Here is a 25790-nt window from a genome sequence, read left to right on the forward strand (position 1 = left end):
GGTTTCACCCTGCTGGGCAGCTAAACTCTACCACATCGCTCTCTCACTCCTCTTTCTCAAAGGAAAAGAGAGAGAAAATATGACCAAAAGGGCTCAAGGGTCAAGATTAGTACAGAGAGATTGCCAGTTACCATCAGAGGCAAAACAGAATCAGTGTAGAGAGAACAGTATAATTTATTGCCTATTGCAAACTGGAGCAGTGAGAAACTACAAGCAAAAGAAAACACCTTCTTCCCAACCACCCTCTTCTACCTCCTTCCTTCTCTCCAGTCGGTACAGGGAACAGGAAATGGGGCTGCAGTCAGCCATAACACTTCATCTCTACCAGTACTTTGGGTCACTCTTTGCCCCAGCTCCACCTGCTGTCCCTCCCATGGGATGCTGTCCTTCCCAAGCTGATCCTACATAGGCTTCCCACAGGCTGCAGCTCTCCAAGCATGGTCCAACATAACTCCATACCACAGGACTCACCCTTCAGGGTCCCCACAGGCAGCAGCTCCCCCAGCCCTCCCGCCCCACCATGGGCTGCTCCCTACAGCCTGCAGCTCCAGCCAGGCTTACTCCTGCAGGGTATCTGTGGGATGTACCTCCTTTAGGCCTCGTCCACCTCTGGACCGTGGGCTCCTCCATGTCTGCACATGGAGATATGCTCTGCATAGTGCCCATGGGCTGCAGAGGGACAACCTGATGTACCACAGGCCTCTCACAGGCAGGAAGCTTATATTCTCTGCCTGGAGCATTTCTTGCTCCCCTTCTGCACTGACCCTGGGTCTTCAGGGCTGTTTCTCTTACAGTTTCTTTCTCCTCTCTCCCAGCTGCTGTTGCACAGCAGTTTCTCCCTTTCTAAAACCTCCGGCAGTGGTGGGTCCCTTTTGGAGCAGCAGGAGCTGGCTCCAGTCTGATATGGGCCAGTGCTGGGCTCTGCTTGCAGGGGCCAGACTGGCAGCCTCTCTGCCACAAAAACCTTTCCATGTAAACCCAATACACGCTGCTATGGAGGAATAATGAAACACATATTTTTCCGGTCTCTTCACTTGCAGCCCTTGATTAAAGGTTGTTGTTTTTTAACAGTTTGCCTAGATTACAGATCTGAGACAGGACCTGTATATTCATTTTTTGTATATTCATTTATTTCTTTATTCTGGAGATTTAAAAATCATGGTTAAGTATACTCACCAGTTTTCTCCTTTTTAAATCTTCCACAACATATGAATAGAAAAGATGTGTACGGCCTAAGTCCTCCCACTGACCTTGGACTTTCAATATCAACTTCCAAAGAGAATGAATGAGCTCTACATTATAGCTCTTTGATACATACTTTTCAAGAGGAAGATTTGGCTCAAATTTCTTTCTTAATGCATTTTGTAGCAAGAGCAATATTTTCTTGTCCTTAAAGGCCAGAACTTTGCCTAGAGCTTTGCCCATCAAGATCAAGCTCCAACACACTAGAAACAGAGCAGATTATCTGAAAATTTGCTTACTCTCTAGAAAGCAAATTAATCTGATGAAAATCTATGGCTTAAAGCCATGACTTGTATTTGTGTATAGTTCACCATGAGAAATGTTTGGAGTGGTGTGATCCAACATTATTCAATATTCAAACATAGTGGATGCAACCACCTAGCCACTACTTAGTGAATGGATGGCTAAAGGTATACAAACAATACATTCATAGTGAAGATTTTAAACAATACATTCATATTGAAGATTTTGCCAGTTTCCTTCAAGAGAAGATTTAGAAATTTGATTTTTTAGACAGATTTTCTTTTAGACTTCAATGTAAAACAATGATCCTTTAATGTAATAGAGTGATAGGCAGTTCCCATGTCACTGTTATTGAAAACTACTGCTTAAAGAAGCAGGAAATGGTAGAAAAAAAATGTGAGGCTACCATTTAAATCTCAGAAAAGTTATTTTACCTGAATAGCAGTAAGATTTTCCTAGTTGAGAGGGTGCAGATGAGAGAATTAGTTTGTCATTAAAGGCAATAGAATTTCTATAGAGTGAAGTCGTTATTCAGAGGACAAAAATACAGAAATCTTTTAAGGATATTTTCTAGTTGTTTGAGAGCTGCTCTGAAAGTAATGCCTCTTTTCCTATTACGTTGGCCTACAACGTCAGAGGTGGATGTTGGTTTTATGGCAGTAGAGGTATAATGTTCCCACCAGTATTCCATTATATGTTGTCTTGAAAAAGATGGCAGCAGAGGGGCAGTCATAGAAAATGGCATCTGACATGTATGTGTGTATGGAGCAAAGTTACGTAATTGAATTCCTCCATGCGAAAAAAAATTGTACCCATTGATATTTATTGATGCTTGCTGAAAATTTATGGAGACCAAACAGTGGATGTGGGCACAGTGAGGCAGTGGGTTGTGCATTACAGCGGGTCACCTCTACTGGTTCAGATTTCTACAAGCATGGCATGCAATCTCTTGTTCACTGAGGAAAATACATCAGTATTGGTGGTAACTGTGTTGAAAAAATTTTATTTTTTTGCTGAGAACTTGCTCTATCAAATAGTATTACTGTGTTATTTGTATTTGTTGTAGTTTTCCATAGAAATAAATAGAGACATTACTTTTGAAGCAGCTTACATAACTATTTTAGCATTCCTTCCTTCAAGCTCATAATGAACATTTATGCGTCTCCCATTCTTAAGCAAAGTTATAGAAAGCATTCATTTCACAAGGGGAAGATTTCCTTACAGGAGGAAGATGGAGTACCATGTGGCCTTAATAATCTGAGACAAATGCATACCTAGCACCTGCTGTTTTGTAACAGTTCCTATAATTGTCAGTGTTTTCCCTAAACCTTCGCTGCCGTATTTCGGTAATTATATGAGGGATTCAGTTTTTTTCTTAAAAAAATTAAAAAATTAAAAAAATAAAATATTAGTAAAAAAAAGTCTTTGTGGTTCTTGAAAATATCAGTCTTTAAGGATCAAAAAATGGAAAGGAATTAAAAAGAACTTACGTTTATTCTGCCTGAAGTTTCATGATTTTGAAGTTCTTCTTGCCCTCCTGAGAGACCAACAGGAAAATATGTATACTTTAGAAAAACATCACTTTCTAACCTCCGGGAGAGAAACTAGTGGGAGACATCAAGCAGTCTGGGTAGTCTTTTTTTTTTTTTTTTTTAATATCAGGAGTACTCGGTGCAGAGTCAAGTTACATGTTTTCAAACCTCTCAAGGTATTAACAAAGGGGCTTTTTAGTACAAGATCATAAGAAGTTGCTAATTATGACAGTTATGAAATCTTTGCCTCTGTTGTGTTGAAGAATTACAAATACACATTGCATTTTTCTTATTCCTTTTTCCCTACCAACTTATCTAGATCACAGAAGAGAAAAAAAAAAAAAAATAGAAAAAAGCAAAGAAAGCATAAGCAAACAAACAATAGCCTTGACGTTGTTTCCATACTTACATGGAGAGAAAAAAGGAAAACATAATTATACATTTGAATAATGTGTAGCTGTAACTGTCTCTTTTATTTCAGTGTTATTTATTCTAAACATAAAAACTCAGTATATCTGGCAACTGTGAAGTCCAGCCAGCTATACTGCACCATGACCAGCTGTCCTGAATAGAATCACTGACCTTTTCCTCCTTTTCTGCAGGACTGTCCTCCAGAAGCAGGTGATTTTCGTGCTCAGCAGTGCTCAGCTCATAACGATGTCAAGTATCAGGGACAGTTTTATGAGTGGCTTCCTGTCTCTAACGATCCTGACAACCCATGCTCGCTGAAGTGCCAGGCGAGAGGAGCAGCTTTGGTTGTAGAGCTGGCACCAAAGGTTCTGGATGGGACCCGATGCTACACTGAATCCCTGGATATGTGCATCAGCGGCTTGTGCCAAGTAAGAAGAGAAGCTCTACTCTGCCATTATTCTTAATTAATTCTTCCCTCAGTTCTATCTCATGTGCTCTCTTCTTCTCCATACCTGTACCATTGGGGATTCTTCTTTTTAGTCATCTATTTTAATCTTGTGCTCCTTTCTGTTATCTTGTTTGACATAAGTCTGCAAAACAGTGTACAAAATCAAAGATCAAAAGTTACTTTCTCACTTTATGAATGTTCTTTGGTTTTTTTGGAGGAATGTGTTCTTCATTTTTGAACAGTTTTATAGTTAGTTTCAGTGACAGATCTACTTTGAAAGTATTCTAAGAAATAATTTCAGCTTTTGATTTTTATATGCAAAAGCTTTCCAAGTTTCTAGGAAATTATGTTCTGTTTGAGGCTCCACTTAACACACTAACAACATAGTGTAGTTGAGTTCTAAACCGGAAAATCTGCCATTGTTTTTGTACATGACTGAGCAAACTACTACACATCTTTGGGCCTCAGTTTCTTTGTTTGTTACATTTTAACCCATCACTTCAAGAGCGCATAGAAGTCTAGAGATCATTCATCCAGTTTACTAATCCTAATTATATAATCCTGTCTCTGAATTGCTTTTATATTACCTTTTACTTATATGTTGCTTTTACTTACATATTGCCATTGTCTTGAATTTGTGTACATCATAGTTTAGTCTCTTGACCTGCATATAGGCAGCAGAGAAATGGAAAAGAGGACATTTGCACCATCTCTGTTAAATATTGAACACACCTTAATACTGGAAAAGACAAAGTCTAGGTTCACATTTCAGTGCCCATTTTACTTGAAATATATGTAGATTTGATATGTTGTTGGCTTTCTAGAGTACTTTCAGCTATGTTTTGTGTCTTTGGAAACTTACCTCCACTTCCTTTCTACTTGATTTTCTGATATGAACCAGAAGTAAACTTGTAGTAAATACAGTATTCACTTATTCCTTTAATCTCATTTAAGATCTTAAAAAGGGAATAATCTCTTTACTTGATCACACAAGTTTTTGAAAAATTCAGTTGCTTCAATGAAATGGATATACTTCAATGTTTTTGATTTTTGTTTTGTTTTATTAATCTTCTAAAATTTGACTAGAGAAAGTTATGTAGAGAAGTAATATACTTCTATACAAATTAGGAAATCAGGAGTAGCTCATTCAGGCTGTGTGTCAGGCTGATTGTTATTTTGGTTCAGATATCACAGAATCATACACAGAATGATAGAATCATAGAATCATAGATTTAATCATAGAATCACAGAACTGCTTGGGCTGAAAGGAACCTTAAAGATCACCTAGTTCCAACATCCTTGGCGTGGTCATGGGCACCTTCCACTAGATCAGGCTGCCCTAGGCCCTATATATCCTAGTATGCCTTGGATACTTCCAAGGATGGGACATCCATAAATTCTGTGGGCAACCTGGTTCCAGTGCCCTACCACCATCAAAGGCGAAGAATTTCTTCCTTGCATTTAATCTAAATCTATTCTCCTCTAGTTTAATGCTGTTACCCCTTGTCCTGTCACTATATGCCCTTGTAAAAAAGTCCCAAAGAATGGATGGCTGCTGTAAGGTCTCCCTGAAGCCATCTCTTCTCTGTGGTGAGCAACATCAACTCTTTCAGCCACTCTTCATAGAAATGCTCCCAGACATTTAATCATCTTTGTGGTCCTTCTCTGGACTTGCTACAACAGGTCAATGTTCTTCTTATGTTGGAGGTTCCAGAGCTGAACAGAATATTCCAGGTAGGATCTCACAAGAGTAGAGTAGAGGGAAGAATCATCTCCCAATGACCTGGCAGTGAGAACTCCTTTGTGGAGTGGCCCAGGATATGATCAGCTTTCTGGGCTGGACGTGCACATTGCCAGATCATACTGAGATTCTCATCAACCAACATTTCCAACTCCTTCTCCTCAAGGCTCTTCTCAATCTATCGTCTGCTCTGCCTGTTTTTTTTTTTTTGTTTGTTTGTTTGTTTTCTTGGGAATGCCCTGATCTGAGTGCAGGACATAATTGCATTTGGACTCGTTGAACTCCGTAAGGTTCACATGGGCCTACTTCTCAAGCCTGTCAAGATCCCTTCTTTCACTCCTATTGGCAAATATGTATTTGTTCACAAGATTTAGAAATTACAATATCCATCTCTCCTGTTTTATCATGTTTTTTCATGTTGTTTGGAGCTTTAAAATTACCAGTAGCTTAATGGCATATTTGTGGCCCTTTTCTTAACTACTGGTCATTTATCTGAAGTCTCTAAGTGCTACTCTCTTGCCAGTTGTATTCAGAAGATGATACTCAGAAAAAGAAAGCCACCTTTGAATGTCAAATTCAAAGAAGGCGTATAAACGAATCCTTGATTGACTTAAGATTATAGTTAGATATTCCTGAAAAGATGTTTACTTTATTTACAGAGCTAGTATATGGGAGAGGTTGTGTAGTTGCTGGTTTGGCGTTATGTATGGGACAGGACAGTTGACATAGCTCTGACAGCTCAGGAGTCATGCAAGTTGTCAGTGTCTTGTCTGATACATATTACCTAAACATTAATTTCTCTTCTCTAAAGAGACTGGATGTTTTGTTGTTTTTTTTTACATTTCACCTTTATTCTTTGTTTTTAAAACAAAACAAACAAACAAACAAAAAACAAAAAAAAAAAACTAAGAAAAAAATGGGAATACATTTTTAAGCATTGTTTTCCTCTTTCAGGTGTTTCATCTTGAAACCCATAGTGACAGAGTTTGAGCAACCATTTTTTGAGTGAGAAATTTTATTACTTATTCCTAACAATTTTAAATTGGTTTCTCCATTTGTTATTTTAGTAACTTTTTCTTCCTTCTTTTTTAAAGAAGTATAGAATACTTCAAGGCAGTTCCAGGTTTGAGGAAGTAGGCCAGAATTATCTCCTGCCTAAGAGGAAAAAAGCCAGCATTTTTAAACCCTGCAGAATTCATTGCTCTAATTTTAGTGATTATGCTCATCCACACCTGCTACCATTAGCAGTGGGGATCAGATTATTACTCTGACAAGATTCAATTTTTCTGCATTTTAATATGGCATATTATCAAACTGAAAATTCTTAGAGAGAGGAATTTCCAAAATGAGATTCTTACTTGTACTGCTGCTTTACTTTCAAGAGGACTAAAAGTACCCATCATTTGTGCTTTTGATGGCAGTGTCAACAAATGAATGGCCTTTATTCCATTAATTCTCTGCAAACAGTCATATATTGTATATTCGTTTATAGGCATTCAGTTTCCCCCCATAACAGCTTCCACTAATGATCTTTTTTGTCTGCCAAGACTATCACAGAAGTCAGGTTAAAACAAAGGAAAGCACTGGGGAAAAAAAAAGTCTAGTTATTTGCATGTTGCCGGGATTTCAGTCTTCTGTCGTTCAGCTATTTCTGGCGCCTGTTTAGAGCTGTCATTTTTTTTCTTTTCTAAGCTGTAAGAACTCCCAAAGAAACATGAAAAAGGTGTAATAGTGACTGCATTATTTAGGCAAAAAGGATGGCTATTTTCTCCCATACATCCAGAAGACATTGTAACAGGAACAGTTCTAAGTTTTCTTTCAGCTTAGCCCAGTCTTTTGGCCTGATAATGGCTTTGCAGTTTCTGTCTGCACAAAATTCCTGGATGTAAATGCTGAAAATGAATCTGTATTTTGTTTGGAGTGTACTGAAACCTAGATCCCTTCTGTTCAGAAAGTATTTCAGAAAATACTGAATTCTTGGTTTCTGATGGTCAGTTACTTTTGAGCTCAACAGCTGTTTGAGCTTTTTGTCTGATTTTGTCCTTTACTCTCCATCTCATATTAGGTGAATAGCAAATCTGAATTGTCTTTTATTCATAAGTACCATTATTCTGAAATTAGAAAAGTAGCATGATGTTATTCCAGCACACAAAAATGAGTGGGATATAGAACTCACATGTGTAATAGCCAAATGCTTATATTGCTGTCTTGCCAAGTAACAACATTTTTGTGGCAAAGAATGGCAAGGAGGTGGGTATGTTTGCTGCGTGAAAGAATCTGCATTTACATTATTAGAAGTTCGCTCCCCAGCCTTGAGCTATCTGTTTTCCACTTTATGATCCAAGAGAAATTGGCACCACTGCAGAGACATCTTATTCTATTATTTCAGCAGAAACAATACCTGTTATTATTCCCAATGAGACAAACTGTCTAACTGTGGATAGTGTGTTTCATCAGCAGCACACACCTGCCTTTGCCAAGGCAGAGCATATGATAATTTGGGAGTTTACAAAAAAAAAAAAAAAGAAGAGGAATTTGAAAGAGCTATTTGGAGACCTGCTACAAATATCACAAAGCTGTCTATGTTCAGTATCTCCTTAGCATACGTAAAATCCTGAGGTGCATGGAGGATTAAAGCTATGTGAAGATGGCAGGATGTCCACTGGAAGGGCTGCTTTGAGTGTCTCCACCAAAACTAAAACATAGTTTTTACTGGAGACACTGACAAGTCTTCCTGTTGTCATAAAGATCTGGGACAGTGTGAGGCTGCAGGCCTCTTAGGTAGTCTCTGTTGTCATCCCACTGGCACTTTGTGAGTCTTATTGTGCAGCCTTCAATTCTCTTCCCCCACTGAGAAGCAGGCTGGAATGCCATGTAGACTAAACAGTTTCAGCAGTGGTTTGGGAGTCTCTAAAATATTAGATCACGAGGTGAAGTCTATCTCTTGATAGCACAGATGACATAACTGCCTGAAGCGCCAGAAAGCCCATGCTGGCTCTCTGTTAGTAGCAAAGATCCAGCTAGATCCTCATTTATCCAGCCCAACAGAGACAAGGCTCCTCAACAAACGAAGTCTGAATATGAAGCTTGTGCACCCAACAGAAAAGAGGTCTGAGCGTCAGTATCAAGCATGCCGTAAGATCATGCAAGAACTGACAAAGGATGACAGTCAAACACGATGGGTCACAAGAGCCACTTAAGTGCTTTTAGTCTGGGAAAAGATAGTGGGTCCAGAATGCAGACTTCACAGAATTTACTTTTCATTTTTCAAGAACTCGTTCTGATACTTAAAGATACTTAAGAACACTTAAGGAGAATTCCCTTAATGAGTTTAGATTTACAATGGCCTTCGCAATTGTCTTCTGCTGTAGTATTCTCACTCTCTTTTACAAAACCTGGCAAATATTTCCCTTGGAAATGCTAAATATACTATCCATTCAGAATATATATGTTAGTCTTTTATAGAAAATCAAGTATTTCAACCTGCTATAAGGCAGTACTACCTAAAAAAAAAACAGAGCTTTTTGTTCTCCTCCATCCTAGTGACAGCGTGGGCACACAGAAACTCACTCTGGCAGAACATAGGCAAATGAACCCAATTCAACAAAAACACAGAGAAATCTCAGTGAAATGGATCAGGGAAGACAAAAAATCACAAAAGGCTCTTTTCTTATGTGACAGGTTTTCTCTTGTCATCTGTCTGTAAACTCTTTGATCTTAACTCTGTTTAAACATTGCTTTTTACAGAATGACAGCCTCTGGATTTCTATACCATCAGAGAATGAATAAGATATGGCTTTGTTTCCAGGTCTGTGAGCTCTCTTATGTTGGCCCAAACAGTAAATTGGTTGATTATATATGTCCAAATCTGCAAAATTCAATCTTTTTTTATGCAGGAAGATTACTTATAATGAAATTTGCCTATAAGGATAGGACTTGCCTTGTTCACACATCCAAGATTTTAATGTATCTATAAATCCTCATTTAGAAATTCCAGCTTTTAAATGGATTTAATTACTTCTTTTTAAATCATGGGTGGTTTCAGAATGAGATTACATTTGTTCTTTTCCCTGAGGGAATCTTAGAAATAGGCATTTCTCTTGAGATCTTTCTGTTGTTAGGTGTCTGCTACCTGTGTGCTTTTAGGGCTATGGTTGAATCACTAAATTCAGTGGCTCATGCATTGTGTTAAACATGCTGGTGGGGTGATGTTCCATTAAGGTCATCATCTAGGTTTAAAAATAGTAATAGCAGAGAACTGTGACAGGCCTGAAACGCTAGGCTGATGGGGTAGATACCAGACAGGATTGCAAATCAGTTCCATCAAAATACTGAGTTGGTCAGCCACATGCTTATTGTGCAGGATGGTGGATCTCAGTCAGAAAAGTAAGGTATTATTTTTAAAAAACTTGGCTACCGATCAGTAATCAGAGTTTGTTTATGCTGCCTGAACAGTTGTAAGTTGTACTTGGCTCATGTGCCAAACATTGATTGCACATGTCACTGGGCCTACTTCTACCAAGCACGGTTATGAATTGCCTTGCCATTGTGAAACTCATCCTGTAGTCTTCAGTTATAGTTGCTATGGTGGCAACTAAATTGTGCATGACATAGGAGGATACAGCCTGGGCCTTGATACTGCACGACAGCATGCCTGTCACTTAGTGGTGTCAAGTACAGAGGCAAGCTGTACTAGGTAAATAGTGAGGGTGGGGAGGGTGGCACAACGTATAGGTGGACCAAAAGGCAGATAAATCTGCAACAAGGGCTGAGAGCCCCTATATCACAGACACCAGTCTGGTTCCAGCTTGCCATACAGCCTGGAGCTTGTTCTCTCCGCAATAATTTAAGAGTACAAGCTCTTCACTCGGATTGTAAAGTGGTGTTTTGGACCCAGTTGAAACAGTGGCTCAAATCCAAAACTTTCTTCAGCTGAGCAGTGACAATCTACACAATTCTTAGATTGAGCCCCACATTAGTATGGATGTGAAGGGCAACTTTGTTTTTCTCAGATTCTCAGAACTACTTGTGTTTGAACTGCAGACATGCCCTTTGAAAAACAGAGAGATTTATTTATAATTGGCTAGATTTGCAAGCTTGCTTTATTACATTATTTCCTGCCCAAGGTTTCTTAATACTGAATAGAAATGATTATGAAAACTTCTTACTTCAGGGCATTTCCAGGCTAGCAGGGCTGAAGCAGAACCTGTCACTGCTGGTCCAGTTTTATTTCTGGAAAAATCTGCTGAACTGAGGCAAAGTTCAAGTCCAGAAGGGGAACACATACATGTATAACATTCATGCATGCACTTCGTGAATTTGTTCCAATCTCTCTGTCGTTAGACTTTCAGCTGAAAGCCTTTAAACTGTACATAAGTAGTTCTGTTAGCTTGATAAGTTTTTTTCTGCAACTTTTTTTTTTCTGTAAAACAAGTCTTGTAAAAAATAATTTATTTATGTACCTAGGAGTCAGGAATATCCCTGCTTTTCTATTTTGCCAATTTACTGGCTGTCAGTGGAGTAAAACTGGGAATGGGGGAGAATCAAACTCAGCATGTAGTATGGGACTTCAGCCTAAAATGTAATATGGAATCTTTACCTCTGAGCTGAGCTGTGATATCTTATGCCAGAAAACAATACAGGCTCAGCCAACTGAGGATTAGCTGTTATTATTCTGGCTTTTTGTTGCTAACTTTTTTATGTAAACCCATAAGGAGAATAGAAGTCAACTCATTTGAGAATAAACGCTGTCATAGGATGAGATGATCAAGAACTGGTCAGGGAGCTGCTGCTATCCTGTGATTTCCTCACCCTGGTACTGCATGGTTGACATCTTCCACACACCATGAAAAGTCTGAGACCTTCAGAGCTCTGCTTCATCAGCTTCACTGCTGTTTGGGCATTTAACCACATCTTAATGGGAGCACCTTTAGAAATACATAAAAGCTTCATCCAAAGTCTTTTGGACTTATAGGTGTATTTACTTGATTTTAACAGGGTTTGGATTAGGCTGTCAGGGAACTGAACGGAGCTGCTTCTGACATTTTGTGCTGTAACAATCTGCTATTCAAGCCTCTGACCACACTTTGACTATGTGAAACTTGAAAGATTTCAGTGTGGAAAGTCTGTGCTTCATTACCCTGCTTAAAGTGGAAGAAGAGTAAAGTGTAATAAAAATGAGTATGAAAACTGCTTACTTCAGAACATTTCTAGACACAACGGGTTGTAGTAATCCGTTTTTGTTCCTAGTGGGGGCTTTCTTCCCAGCACTTTATGGATCGAAAAATGTTTCATTTCCCTAAAACCCCCAGGATATATTAAGATTAGAATGCACTGGAAAAGGAAGTTTCCATCCCACAGAAACTTCAGAATTTCAACATTGGTTCCAGTTTCAAACTCAGATGAGAATTTGACATTTCAAAGCTTTTCAGGGAGTGAAATATTCCTCAGACCTTTGATTCAGAAATGTCAGAATTTATTTCAATCTGTGTCCACCAAGCCATTGATCTGAGCTGTGGACTGAAGGCACAATATCCCTGTTCGCTTCTTTGCCTACAAGCCAGCAGTATCTTCCTGGAGCTTCTTTTCATGATGAGGCTTCAGCAACTCCTACTCAAATCCATTAATAGGTCAGTGGTCTGCAAGAAAAGTAGGCTTTTCTAGCTCTTCTGCTAAAGTTAACTCACTTTTTCTGACAGGTGGATCTCACACAGTGGGCAGTATCTTGAGTATCATCCATTCCAATCACCATTCCAAGCCCTATTTTCTATGTTTTGTTCATACTGTGAGAAGATGTTGCAAGAAACAACTCTGCCTTCTTTGCTGATTCACTGTTCATAGAGACATGTTATGTTATTATATATTGGAGTTGGAGATTCATGATTCTTGAGGTCCCTTCCAACCCTGTGATTCTGTGATTCTGTGATTCTCCTCATAAACAGTACTTTAGTTTTTCTCTGTCTGACTTTATTTTCAAAAAAGTGCAGCCTATATACTTTCTTGTAAGAGCTACTAAGAAGCAATGTAAGAGATTTGAAGTAATGTTTTTGATTATGAAGCATCTAGGAATCCACTGCAAATACTACTAAGCTTTTTGCTGATTGTAATCCTCTCCAAATGACTGAAAAAGGATTTGCCTCAGTAGTCAAGGAAAAAAAAAAAGCCATAAGTGGGGAAGTTTTTAAGTTTTTTTGTTTTTTTTTTTTTAATTTATTTATTTCTGGCATTAGTTCAACTAATCACTCATAAAGATTTTTTTACGAAAATACAATACGTATTCCCAGAGCTCTGGATATCTGTTAGGATAGATAATCTAATGGTGCTAACTAAAAATCTGCCCATAAGCCCAAGGGCAAAGGTAAATTTATTTCATTTTGTGAAAGTTTCTGAAAATATGCAGTTATTTGAGAGATTTTACAAAGCACAGGAAGACGTTCATGTTCTGTACATACTATTTAAGTTTTGATGTTCACAAGAAACCTCCATTTTGTTTAATACTTCCATTTGAAATACAACATTTTCCACAAAGTAAGGATTTTTATGTCATGAAGAGTGGTTATCTGTTTCAAAAAGAACAGTGAACCTCAGTATAACTTTGTTTAACATCTGAGATTTTCCTAGTGGTTAAATCTACTAGTTGTGACTAGCCTAAAATAGCTCGATTTATGAATAAACTTTAATCTGAGCACAGACCATGGTAACGTGTGTTGATGATTCAGAAAGCTAAAAAACCTTTAATGTCATAAAGGTTCAAACCTGAGTTTCATGTCCAGCTCTTTTACACGCAGCCAATTCACATTCTTTTCAAAATGGGTAAAAGCATGTAGATTTGGACACCATTCTGGACTGAATCACTGAATGAATATAAACTATGCTATGGTTAGGTATGGAAAGGAATTTTGGCTTTTCCACTGATACCTGTTGTCTTCAGGAGAACTCACTCAAAGTGCTAGTGAACTCTAGTAATGCACTTGAAGGAAAGTCATCTGAGTTGCTGGCATAGCATCAGACTGTTTACAGGCCACACAAATAATATTTTCTTTACAGAAACATTCATGAAAATAAAGCAAATCACTCTCTCTATGAAAAAGGTGGTTCACTTCTTGTATGATATTCAGAAAAGTAAATCTTACATGATATTCCTGGATTACATATATATCTGTGACTGGAAGATTTGAATGGAGTAGTCACAGTCAAGATAATCTTAAATTTGCTTCAGCTACCTAAGCATAATGTGCCACGGTGTTTTTGATATGGTAAAGTATCTCCTGCAGTCTTGGTGTGACCAGTTTTTTAGAGAAATGTATCATTTTTGCATGACTATTATTCCCTTAGCCTTGATTAGTTCCTCTAGAGATCTTATAATGTAAGGTAGAAGAATGGGACTGTTGACCCAGTCCCGAATGAGTAGAATTGGGAAAAGTCAAACCTATAGTGTTGGAAATTCTATTAAATATGATATCAATGTGATAGATAACCGAAAATGTTATTGTATCAATGGTAAATAATAATGATGTTAGAAATGGGAATATAATTTGCTAAAAGGAAATACCAAGTATTAATTTAAACCTACATTTTACAGGACAATGCAGAGGGATTGTCAAAACCACAAGTATACACTGAGCTGCAGCAGTGATCTCCAATTGTGCCCTCACAGAATTGCACAAATAAGACAAGTTAGTCTGAATGTTTAAGTATGCAAGTTACACATGCAGCTTTTAAGAGCCTGAAGGATAAGTACCCTATATGCTCATAAGTGTTTCTAAGACTCAGCTCTCTGATTTTAACTGAAGCTCACAGATGCAGGAAATTTTGAAGTTGAAATATTCACTTTATTTTAAATTCCCTGTCTACATATATTCTCTCTCGTTAAGAGTCTTAGCACAAACTTGTTAGAAGCAGAATTTATATACAGTTATTTTTTCATTGCTTACTTTGCATGCTAGAATGCTAGCAGGCTTTTCATTTTCTAATATGTATAAAAATAAACTGTATGAACTTGCTTAATTTCTTGCATTTCATCTATTTATGTGTAGAATTTATATCTTGCATCCAGAATTCAAACAAGAAACATATATTAGCAATATGCAAAATAAGTTTATGTCCTATTTATTTAGTTTCAAATGTATTCAATCATAAATTTATATTTCATTCACTTAAGATCTATATAAATTTGTGAAATTAGAGGCCTAGATTATCTAATCAAGTTTTAAAATTTTGAACAAAACAATTTACACATAAGTGTAAAACCAGTTTCAGTGTCTGATTCTGAGTTCTTTTGTTTTAAACATTCCTTCTTCTTTTATCAGTTCTTAAACAAAGTTTGAATGCAGGCTTGGTCTGTGTGGAATGGGATTATTATCAAACATAATTAAAACCACATGGTTTTTCCAACAGTCTAGCAGGTAAAATTTCTCTGAGATCTCAGACATGTTACTGTCATTAATCTTTGTTGCTCTGTGTTGCTCATTTGTTTTATACATCTGCTCTCTGAGTCTTCTTATGCAGTTCGCAGATATTTCTCTTCGAAACTGGAAACGTAGTTTCAGATGGACCCTGACCACTAACTGTTGACAATGCAAGGAAAAAAAAACAAAAAAAAAAACAACCAACAATACTGCTTTCTTTCTCTGTACTACAAAAGCTATTGAGTACTAACCTACTCACTATCTTAAGTCTGAAACTTCCAGCCAGATTTGCTCAGCTTCTTTCATTGCTAATGTACCCTATGGCTCTTGAGGGATTCTGAGAGAGAAACGTGGTGGTAATTAGTAGCAGAGAATGGATCAAGCAGTCAGTAAGTAGATGCTTATTTTGAACTGCACATCTTTCTATCTTGCCAGGTTGTTGGCTGTGACCGTCAGCTGGGAAGCACTGTCAAGGAAGATAACTGTGGGGTCTGCAATGGTGATGGATCCACCTGCCGGCTGGTTCGAGGCCAGTATAAGTCCCAGCTCTCAGCAAATAAAAGTAAGCTGTTCCTTCTGGTAGAGTGCCATCTTCACTTCTTACTAAAATATATATTTCTAGCATGTATCTTTCACCCCACTCTTCAACAGGCAGTTGAATGATCATGATCAGGCTAGATGTACTCATCATTTCTTCCCTGTTCAGGGAAGAATTCATACTTGCTCACACTATAACTCTGACTGAGGGAATGGATAGATTGTTGTGGAGAGCCATCACCAATGTATTCCCTGTTTTATTTCACTACCTTGGAATAAGCCAGAGAAAGGGAAGAGCTTGCTCAGGACTCTGCTGAGGCTGTATTAGCTGGCTGTGTAGAGCCCAGTCCATGCTGTACTGAAAAGTATTTTATCCTGCCCCCAGAGCAAAAAGGAGTACTGAACAGGGGTGGTGGTAACATACACACCCACATAGACACACACACACACATACACACACAAAGAAAAGAATAGAAAAGGAAAAGGAAAAGGAAAAGGGAAGGGGAAAAGGGAAGGGGAAGGGAGAGGAAAGGAAGGGAAGGGAGAGGAAGGGAAGGGAAGGGAAGGGAAGGGAAGGGAAGGGAAGGGAAGGGAAGGGAAGGGAAGGGAAGGGAAGGGAAGGGAAGGGAAGGGAAGGGAAGGGAAGGGAAGGGAAGGGAAGGGAAGGGAAGGGAAGGGAAGGAAGGGAAGGGAAGGGAAGGGAAGGAAGGGGAAGGGAAGGGAAGGGAAGGAAGACGGAAAAGAAGGGAATGGAAGGAAGGAGGGCAAGGAAGGAATGGGCAGGGAAGGAAGGGAAAGGAAGGAAGGGAAGGGTAAGGAAGGGAAGGGAAGGGAAGGGAAGGGAAGGGAAGGGAAGGGAAGGGAAGGGAAGGGAAGGGAAGGGAAGGGAAGGGAAGGGAAGGGAAGGGAAGGGAAGGGAAGGGAAGGGAAGGGAAGGGAAGGGAAGGGAAGGGAAGGGAAAGGAAGGGAAGGGAAGGGAAGGGAAGGGAAGGGAAGGGAAGGGAAGGGAAGGGAAGAAATGACATGCACCTTTACAAAAAGTATAATGCCACATGGTGTGTGTGCAATCTGATTATCTACTTCATTTCTGCACGATGATTTTTGAAAGCAAACATATCTGAACAATCTCTCCTCTCCTCTCCAAAAGAGACATAAAAAGAATATATGATGTACAAGCTTGCATGACCTTTAAAATTCCTGATTTTACTGTAACATTAAATTGAGTTCTTAACTCTTGAGCACAGAGCTTATGACTGAGAGACCATCAAATAATAATAAAGTCCTGTTTTTAACAAAGGTTTGTAAGAAGGCAATTAACACATTTTCTGAAAAAGCAGAATTATTGTTTTTCGAAACTCATTCTAATAAACATGATATATACAGCAAGGTGATGATATATTCATGTTTGTTGCTTTTTTTTTTTTTTTTTTTTAAAGCCATTTATCCTACTTGGCACCATCTTGAATATTAGTGCAAAAGTGGCAGCAATAAAATAAACAGTAGAGTATCAGTGTTCAATAAATTCTGCCAGACTTGAATGCTTGTTTTCTCAAAAAGAAAATTTGAAATCTGTATTAAAATGCAAGATGTATGTTTTTGTTCATTACTGTGATAACAGCACAAACTGTGCTGAAGAGAGTTTAACCACACTGTTTCAGAAGTCTTAGGAGGCACTGGATAACTTGAGCAAAGATAACAGATCAGATTTTGAAAATGGAGATTGATTAAATATTAAAATACACTTCCCTGCTTCACCACACACACCAATTCAAAAGACTTGGAAGCATCTTAATGGGAGCCAGGTGAAATAGACAGCTACTTGTTACTTTTGAAATCCAGAAGTGGCTATAAAGGAGTTCAGAAATGCCTAGAACAAGCACAGAGATTACTTACATGTCCTGTGACACTCAGCAGTTTATCAGACTGTCTCTATGACCATCTTTATTTTGATATTAAAAGGCCACAGAAGCATCGGATATTTCACTATTTTCATAGCACTCTCCAAGATAAGAGTGTCAGAAATTCCTGGCACATGACTGAATTTAAAATTTAAGAGAGTTCTAGTTCATGCATTTGAAATACTATAAGTTTTGTTGAATGAATATGTTGTTTTAGAGAAGTCCCGCTTTATTTTGTCCTTTTCCTGTTCCTTCCCTTTGCTCCTCAACTTAAAATTACATTAGTTACTATTTTGCTGGTGAGTGAGAATCTGATTTAACTAAGTTGAAATACTTTTCTGGATTTGGAATAGTTCTCAGTTTCCTCTGGTATGTTTTTAGAAAGTTATGGTCACGGCCCATATCTTTGGTAAATAATGCAGTTTTATGGGTTGAGTTAGCCTTACCTGACAAAGTTACATGTTCCTTTGAAAGCAGAGATACAGGTCTTGCTAGGGGAGGATTATGTGATACAAATGTGAGTACAGTTCTTATGAACAGACAGTGAAAGAGGCATTGTTCTTCTCACGTGTACCACCTCCCCAAAAAATCTGTTAGTTGTGCATGTTTTTTCTCCCAGTCTGTAGTAATAGAAGGATGCAGAAAGGACAGGGAAAGGTGAAGAGACAGTCTAAATCAGCAGATTAGACCAGGTCAGTGTCCTCTGGGCATCCAGTCCAGTAGCCTAGCTTAGAATTTGGAGTCTTTTCAAATATCATGTCACACCTTCTCCTGTCTCCCTTCAGAATATTACTAAGGTTGCTAAATTTTAAGAAAAGGTGACCAAGTCAGCTTTCATAACAGCACGCATTGAGCAGCTAGTTCACTCTCAGTTTACAAAGCTACAAAGATCCCAAAGACTCACAGGTACAAGATCTTGCTCTAAGACATGACAGTCTAATTGGCCTCTGTTTTTCAGGGGCTTTCTGTTAGTGAGGTGGAAAGAGAAACAGAATTATAATAATTCTAGTCATTATCATAAAAGATGTGAAAGAGAAGGCATGTGTGAGTAGTGGGAGATTGCCACAGAACATGGGCAATGGGTCATGGAGAAGCTGTAGATTCCAGCTGGGAAAACTGAAGGGAAGGACAGTTTTCTTGAATATCAAAATAGACTTATGCTTCCCTGCTTCACTACAACAATCTGTTTGAGGACTTGGAAGGATCTTAAGTGCAGTCACGGTGAAATAGATAGCTATTGGTTACTTTTGAAATAGTTGTAAACGATTTGAGAATAAAGAAAATCAGTGCACTTGAGTTCCTCAAAGTAGAAGATCTTTAATTATATTTTACAACAGGATTCTGTTTCAGAAATTTGTAGAGGTTTTTTTTTTTTTTTTAAACTTATTCCAAACAATGTTTTTCTGATTTTTTATTTTATTTTATTTTATTTTATTTAGGCATCTATTTCACTATTTATTTGAAAACTGAAGAGAATTTCTGTTTATTTACTTCATGAATTTTTACCTTCCCCACAGTGGTCGATACAGTGGTTGCTATTCCCTATGGAAGCAGACATATTCGCCTCGTGCTGAAAGGTCCCGATCATTTATGTAAGTAGAAAAAGTGTACGTTTGTTTAAGAAAGCCTTGCAAACCCGCAGTGCTCTGTTTATAGTGTGGTATCTGGTTTCCCTCTCTGAAATCAATGATTTCGACACAGGGGTGAGTCCTGCCCTCAGAAGCTCTCCCTGGACCCAGTTACATCAGTGATACACACTAATTTCAGAGCAAAGCCTGGCCAACATTTCAGAATTCTTTTCTCCTTGATAATTTTTCTCTCATTTCTGTTTGCTTATCCTTTGGCTGGCTCCCTTTGTGCCAAGTTCCTTTGTTTAAAATTAATGAAATATATCCCACAGAGTGAAGAAATATTGAGGACAGTAAAGTATAAGCTTCCCTACAGTCGAGCTTAGCCATCAGCTGCTCATGACTTTAACACATGTTTCTGTTATGATAATCTCTTTCACTCCAGTAGATACACAGATACACAGAAAATTACAGTGAGAAGATCAACAGCAGCGTGCAGATGTCAGACCATGCACTTTAGGAGTGATGTTGCTCCAGAGAGTGAAGCCCCTTGACTGCTGCTAGCCCATCACTTGGTAGCTATAACACATTTTCCCTACTCTGCCTGACATGGAGCTGTGCATCACAGAAGCCCCTCTGGGAGAAGAGTCTAAGTATTTGAGAGTATGCATGAAGAGCTGAAGGCAAATCCATTTCTTTCCTGGATAGAATCTCCCTGCAAAAGAAACTCTTACTTTCCAATGCAGTAGCTATTTACAAACTGCTCTTTTTTTTTCATTGGCAGCAAACACAATAGTGTTAGTAAAAGGGATTTGCTGTAAGGAAAAAAAAAAAAAAAGCCACATACCAATGCCCTCGGGCAGCACTGTGTAATATCTCAGAAGCACAAATTATTGTCAGGCCAATAGGACTACCTTTCTCCTTTTCCAAAACTCAATAATGCCTTTACTGCTTATCAGTGTAAATACAATCATGAGAGTCCGCAAAATCACAAAATCATTCCCAGACTTCCTAGACTTCTTTTGCCCAAAGTACTTACAGAGAGTGGAAAGATAAGGGGTGGTTTATCTGTACTGCTCAGTGTACAATGCTTGTGTTGAGAAAGCAATAAGCACGCCATAATCCTTTAATGATTGCTTAGATTTAAAGTGATAAATAATGATCAGCAAATTACAGTTTATAAATTAAGAAAAAATATGTAATGTTTTTTTTTTAAAGATTTGCATGTACTTCAGTTTTAAGTAGCCCTCGGGGCATGCCAGCACTGCTCCAGTATGGTTGTTATTAGTATCCCAGTAAATGATTTGCATTCTTATTTTCTCCCCTCTCTTTTTTCTTGGTGTAGGCGTTCTCTTCCTATGTAGAAAAAAAATCTTTTTTTTTTTTTTTCCCTGTGAAATTGATCTGTAAGACAGCTCAGAGAGAGGTGAGATTTCAGGAGAGGCTAACCTAAAGCTGTCTTCACTCAGGCCATATCACGTTTCAGGACAAATAAGATTTAAATCAGCAAGGTCTGCCTGAGTCATTGCTTAAGATTTAGATGAACTGCTCTCTGTAAACATGAATAAGTCCAGATACATTTCTTTCTTGTTTCAGACATCTCCATGAACCTTTCAGTTCAACCATCAAAGGATTTTATATATGTATGAGCTACAGTCCATTTGGGGATGGGAGTATTTTGCCCCATGAACTTTGGTTGTGGGAGAAGTCAACAGGAGGCCAATTACATATACACAAGTCTTGAAACCATCTTTATCCCTAGTGCATGCAGTCCTGTCCAGAAATAACTATAAAGCCAAGGGTATCACAAAGGAAGAGCCTAGTCTTCCTGAAAATCAAGGCATTCATTAATACGGAGCAAATTCTTACTGACTGCCTCAGCAACATCCTTCTTGAGTTAATTCCCATGACCCACCCTGGAAACCAGCCTAATTACTGTTGTTATCTTCTTTTTCTTCTAATTGAAAACTTAATACATGCTGATGAAACTATTTTTCCCATTTACTCTCTCTCAAAATATTGTTCCATCACAGATTAATAGTATGGCCCCATTTATTTCAGATAATCTCTTCATTACTTTTATCTAGAAAATTTTTTGTATAACTTCACAAATATATTTGAAAGGATTACAGCTTTTCATGACAAAACGCACCCTCACTTTGAATAATTATACAAAACAGCTTATGGGTGAACATGCTTTAAGAACTAATCTGAACTTGATGGGGAGGTTAACTTGATGGTGGAATTATCAATTTCCATTTAAGAAATGATTTATGTAATCACTAATTTAGAAAGAAAATCTGCATCATTACCCTACCATTTTTATTTATTTATTCTGTTCTCAGTTACTGTTGTTTCAAATTATAATGCTCTGGATTCCTGTTAATTTGTTTGCATTTGTCAGATTTGGAAACCAAGACTCTCCAAGGTGTTAAGGGTGAAAACAACCTCAGCTCCACAGGTTCCTTCATTGTGGACAATTCTAGCATTGACTTCCAGAAGTTTCCAGACAAGGAGATACTGAAAATATCTGGGCCTCTCACTGCAGACTTCACTATCAAGGTGAGGGTCATCAACCAAATGTGCTTCTTAAAACAATATGAAGTGACAAATGACACAAGATGTAGCAGAGAATTTTTTCTTTTTTTTTTTTAGTTTAATTTTCCAGTAGATACTTCCCGCAAAGCCAGATCCAGTTTGGTTATTGAATTCTGTTTGTAATTCTTTATAACTAATTATCTGTTGAAAGCTTCATTGAACATTCTCAGAGAAGAGACCAAGATGAACTCACTGCAAGAAATGGCAGATTACTTTGGAGACTGTATGCAGTTTTCTTAGTTTATGACAGAAAGAAAGTCCATTCTTTTCATCCATAATTTGTGGGATTTATACCAGAGTAATTACATAAAAGGCTATTAGAGAGTGGAGAATGGGGTCCCCAACTTCCAAAGTAAATGGAATGACTTTGGTAGGAAAGTCGTTGTGTCATTTCAGAGTTCTGCTTTGTGTTTCACTGGTAATAAGAATCAAATTGTTTCCTCCCATTAGACCATTTCTATTCTTCCAGGTAATATAAAACACATTGCTGGAAGCAATGCACACATTCCGTAGGAAAACACATACAAAAATGAACAATTGGGAATTACAATAAAATAAATCCTTTTCCAGTAGGTCCAAAGAACCTGAAGGATTTCAGCTGTAAAACTGTTAAACCTATATCATGTCCAGGACTACATAGGTTTTCACCATGGGGCCCAGAGGTAGATGATATTTGCTTTAACCTAAAGATGATGGCAGGAGTTTGAACAGTAAACTGCAAAATTCAGTAGTTCATGGGATTTAGCTGAGCTGGACTGGCATAGAATTTATCATCTTGAGTGTGAGCAGAGCCCTGTGGACTGTCCTTTACCCCTCTTGGTATGATAGCAGCACAAAAATCAAGCAGAAATTATCAGGACTAGTTCTCAGAGAGAAGCCTGCCCTGAAGAATGCAATCTTTTTACTTCAAGTTCAGAATGAATATGCCTCAATAAAACATATGCTGATCACCTCAAAATATCCGAAATACTGTACTACAGATTATACCCAGATATTGAAAAATAGTGATGTAAACATGCTGCTTACTTTTCATTACTTGCGCAGCTATGGATTAAGGCTGCATGCTTAGTTACAGCATACCTGTTGCTGTGGACCAGAGGCACTGAAATGTTATAAGGGGGCAGGACTGTGATTCTGGTATTTACACAGTTCTCTTGTATGAGAGGGGGAAATAGCTTTATCCCTTGAAGCAAATCCTTCTCTATCAAAACAAGGTAAAGTACTGAAAAATTAGATGAAAGGCTTGTAGGATCTGAATTGTATATCTGCTAAAATTCTTGACTTTGTGTGCTATACACCTGACAGTCTTTTCACAGGAGATTTAAATAGTAAAAATGGTTTAGTAAAACATCAGCTCATTTTTTCTTTTCTTTTTTTTTTTTTTTTTATGAAGGATTTTTGTGTGTGTGTGTTTTTTTTTTTCCCCATTAAAAATTATCAGTTTTCATAAAATGTTGGTGAAATGAAGTTCACTTTCACTTGGAAGTCTTGCTGGCTGCCAGTATGGCCCAGAGAACAGTTAGTAATATCACGTAGTGACTCTTGTGCTTCTCTGTCAGAACTGCTATCAATCTGTGATTTTACCAAGGTCAGATATTCATGTGTCTGTCCTGAAAAGCTTCCTCTGTCTGTACAATCTGATTCAGACAGAAAATAGAGACTCATGGAGCATCACTTCCTTTTACTTATCTGCAGAGTGAATTGAAACTGTCAGATGGGGTCTACAGATGGCAGCATAAATTACTGACTGATTATTTAAACAATCAGCACTGTGAATTTGAACCACTTGGAGTAGAAGATTGCTGAAACAGGGATTGCCAGGGAAAAGTTAGGGCCAGCAAAGCACAGCCTGTTAGGGTTTGTGTTATGATCTACATCAAAGTAGTTCGTGTCCTAGCCCTATGTTGGGTAAGTGTTGGTTAAGGGCTGCTGTCAAAAGAGGCTACCTGGCTATATTTTGTGCTGATGCTAAGGATGTCTGCCTATTTCAGAGATAGTGCAGACTGGCTTCTCTCAAGCAGAGCTACTGCTGAGATTAAGATTTTGGCTGCTAGTTGTCCAACAAACCATAGCTAAGATAAAGGTCAAAACTGGGTATGGAATTACAATGAACTATCCATTTAACTTTTATGTCCTATCCATTTAACTCTTATTTCAGCTGTGATCTAGACAAGCAGAAAATACTGGTGAAAGAAATTCATTTGATTAGAGTCTATCTTAGCAAACAAAAAAAATATTGGGGCTTAGCTTACACTTCCTGGGACCTGCAAGGGCATGCAGGAGATCACACAGGTACATGCAGCCAGCTGGCAGATTCTTTTGGACTCCATCAGGCTAGGGCCCAGGACTGGATTAGATAATATCTTTTGAACAAGGAGCATAGAGTGATTTACCTTGCTGAATGAAAGAAAAAAGTTGAAAGAACTAGTCCTACAGGCACTGATAGATTAGGATTAAGATGTCTCTTGTATGAGCTAAAATTCAGTCTTTGTGAACAGAAATAGTGAGAGGTAAAAGCTTAATTGCGGCTAAGTTATATTATCTGTCATGAGCGGAAAATCACCTAAGAACTTTGCTGAACCTTGGGATAGCCCACTGAAATATGGTCATTTCATCATAAAACTGTACTAGTTCTTGTCACTTGCTAAGATCATTCCTCTAGAGTGAAAGCTGCGGGAAGTAACTCTTCAACAAGGCCTGCACAACTGGCTTTTATCAATCTGTGTTTCATTTCAGTACTTATTTTTTTGTAAAAGCTATAGTGCATTTTCCCAATTTCTAAAAATAATACAACAGGCCCATACATAGTGACAGCCTGAAAGGCGACCTAAACTTTATTTATTTTGACTAGACCTTGTGATGAATTTAGGAAAATTCTATATTTTTTCTCCAATGTGCATTACTGCAAATGTGGCAAAATGCATGGGAAACCATGTAGTAATCTTCAAAAAATTATGTATAATTTCTTTCATACTCACCTTTTTTTGTGATTCAACAAAAATGATTTCATTTAATAGTTCTTTGTACGTGATTATTCTCCTAGTCTACACATTCCACTTAATCTGTATATAATGGAACTGCAATACTAGGTCAAGTAAAAAGTGTGCTTCACTCGTGTATGTGTTTCATAGAAGGACTGGTTTCATCTTCTGAAAGGAAAGGTTCAAGAAACAGATCAGAGTTACTCTCTATTTTGTAGATTCTCCCTGTTGATTCTTATGTTGCATTTGTTTAGCTATTTTTATTAACTCAAATGAGACAGTCCTTCAGAAATTTATTTTGGGCCTTTTACAGAGAATTTGTTCTTTTTACAACATCTAGTTTGTGTTTTAGTTTGTTCTTTAGTTCCACAATGAATTCATTGCACTGTGTAAAATAAGGGATGTCTTATTTTTAAATCTTAGCTGCAATAATTTTACTGACTCCATCTGTTTTCCCCGTCTATGAAACAGTAAATGATTTTTGCCTGTTCCCTTTCTCTGTGACTGCTCTATTTGAGACTTATATCATACTGTAACTCATTCCTAATCTGAAGTATCCTACTGCAATTAATTTCTCCTACTATCTATCCTGATTGTCCTTATTTTCCTAATCTGTCTTTTTTTCTATTTCCACTGTTATGTTTATGTATTCATAACTTTTTATCTATTTTTTCTATATGCACAGAAATTGAACTGTTATTTAAATATACAATTGTATAAAATAATTTATACAATTATTGTTAAAATAACAATTATTTTAACAATAATTGTTAATTAAATATACAATACAATGTTTCCATAACATACAAAGTTACGGAAATATCAGTTTGCATCAAATCAATATGCAGTTTGGTAAAATATGAAAATAATTGTTTATTTAATTAGATGATTTAAATGATAAATATGTATGCAACTATTTAGGAACATGCAGAATTCCAAGCGTCTTCATTCAAAAATCTGAACCACCTTTTTCCGCTTCTTAGAATCAATCTTCTATCATTATATTCTTCAGCTACTACTAGTGAAACTTCATGACCAATGTCATGCTGAGCAATTACTGTTAGAATACCACTACTTCTTTCTCTCTCCAATGATTTTCAACCAGGGGACTTGAAAAAGACTGTACTACAATAAACTTTTTATGAACCCAACAAGGAAAATAATGAAATATCAATATATTAATC

At 37.6% G+C, this 25790-nt stretch overlaps 1 protein-coding gene across 3 annotated transcripts in view; it reads left to right on the forward strand.

The window, feature by feature from the left end:
* Positions 1-25790, forward strand: part of ADAMTSL1 (ADAMTS like 1) — a 396646-nt gene that overhangs the window by 258425 nt on the left and 112431 nt on the right. For all 3 annotated transcript variants that reach the window (XM_085213494.1, XM_085213493.1, XM_085213495.1), the window contains 4 exons: positions 3620-3856; positions 15460-15586; positions 18977-19051; positions 21432-21589. In XM_085213494.1, the coding sequence (XP_085069620.1) occupies positions 3620-3856; positions 15460-15586; positions 18977-19051; positions 21432-21589 (597 nt within the window). The remainder of the gene's footprint in view (positions 1-3619; positions 3857-15459; positions 15587-18976; positions 19052-21431; positions 21590-25790) is intronic.

Source organism: Meleagris gallopavo, chromosome Z (assembly GCF_905368555.1).
Source record: "Meleagris gallopavo chromosome Z, MGAL_WU_HG_1.1, whole genome shotgun sequence".
Taxonomy (NCBI): Eukaryota; Metazoa; Chordata; class Aves; order Galliformes; family Phasianidae; genus Meleagris; species Meleagris gallopavo.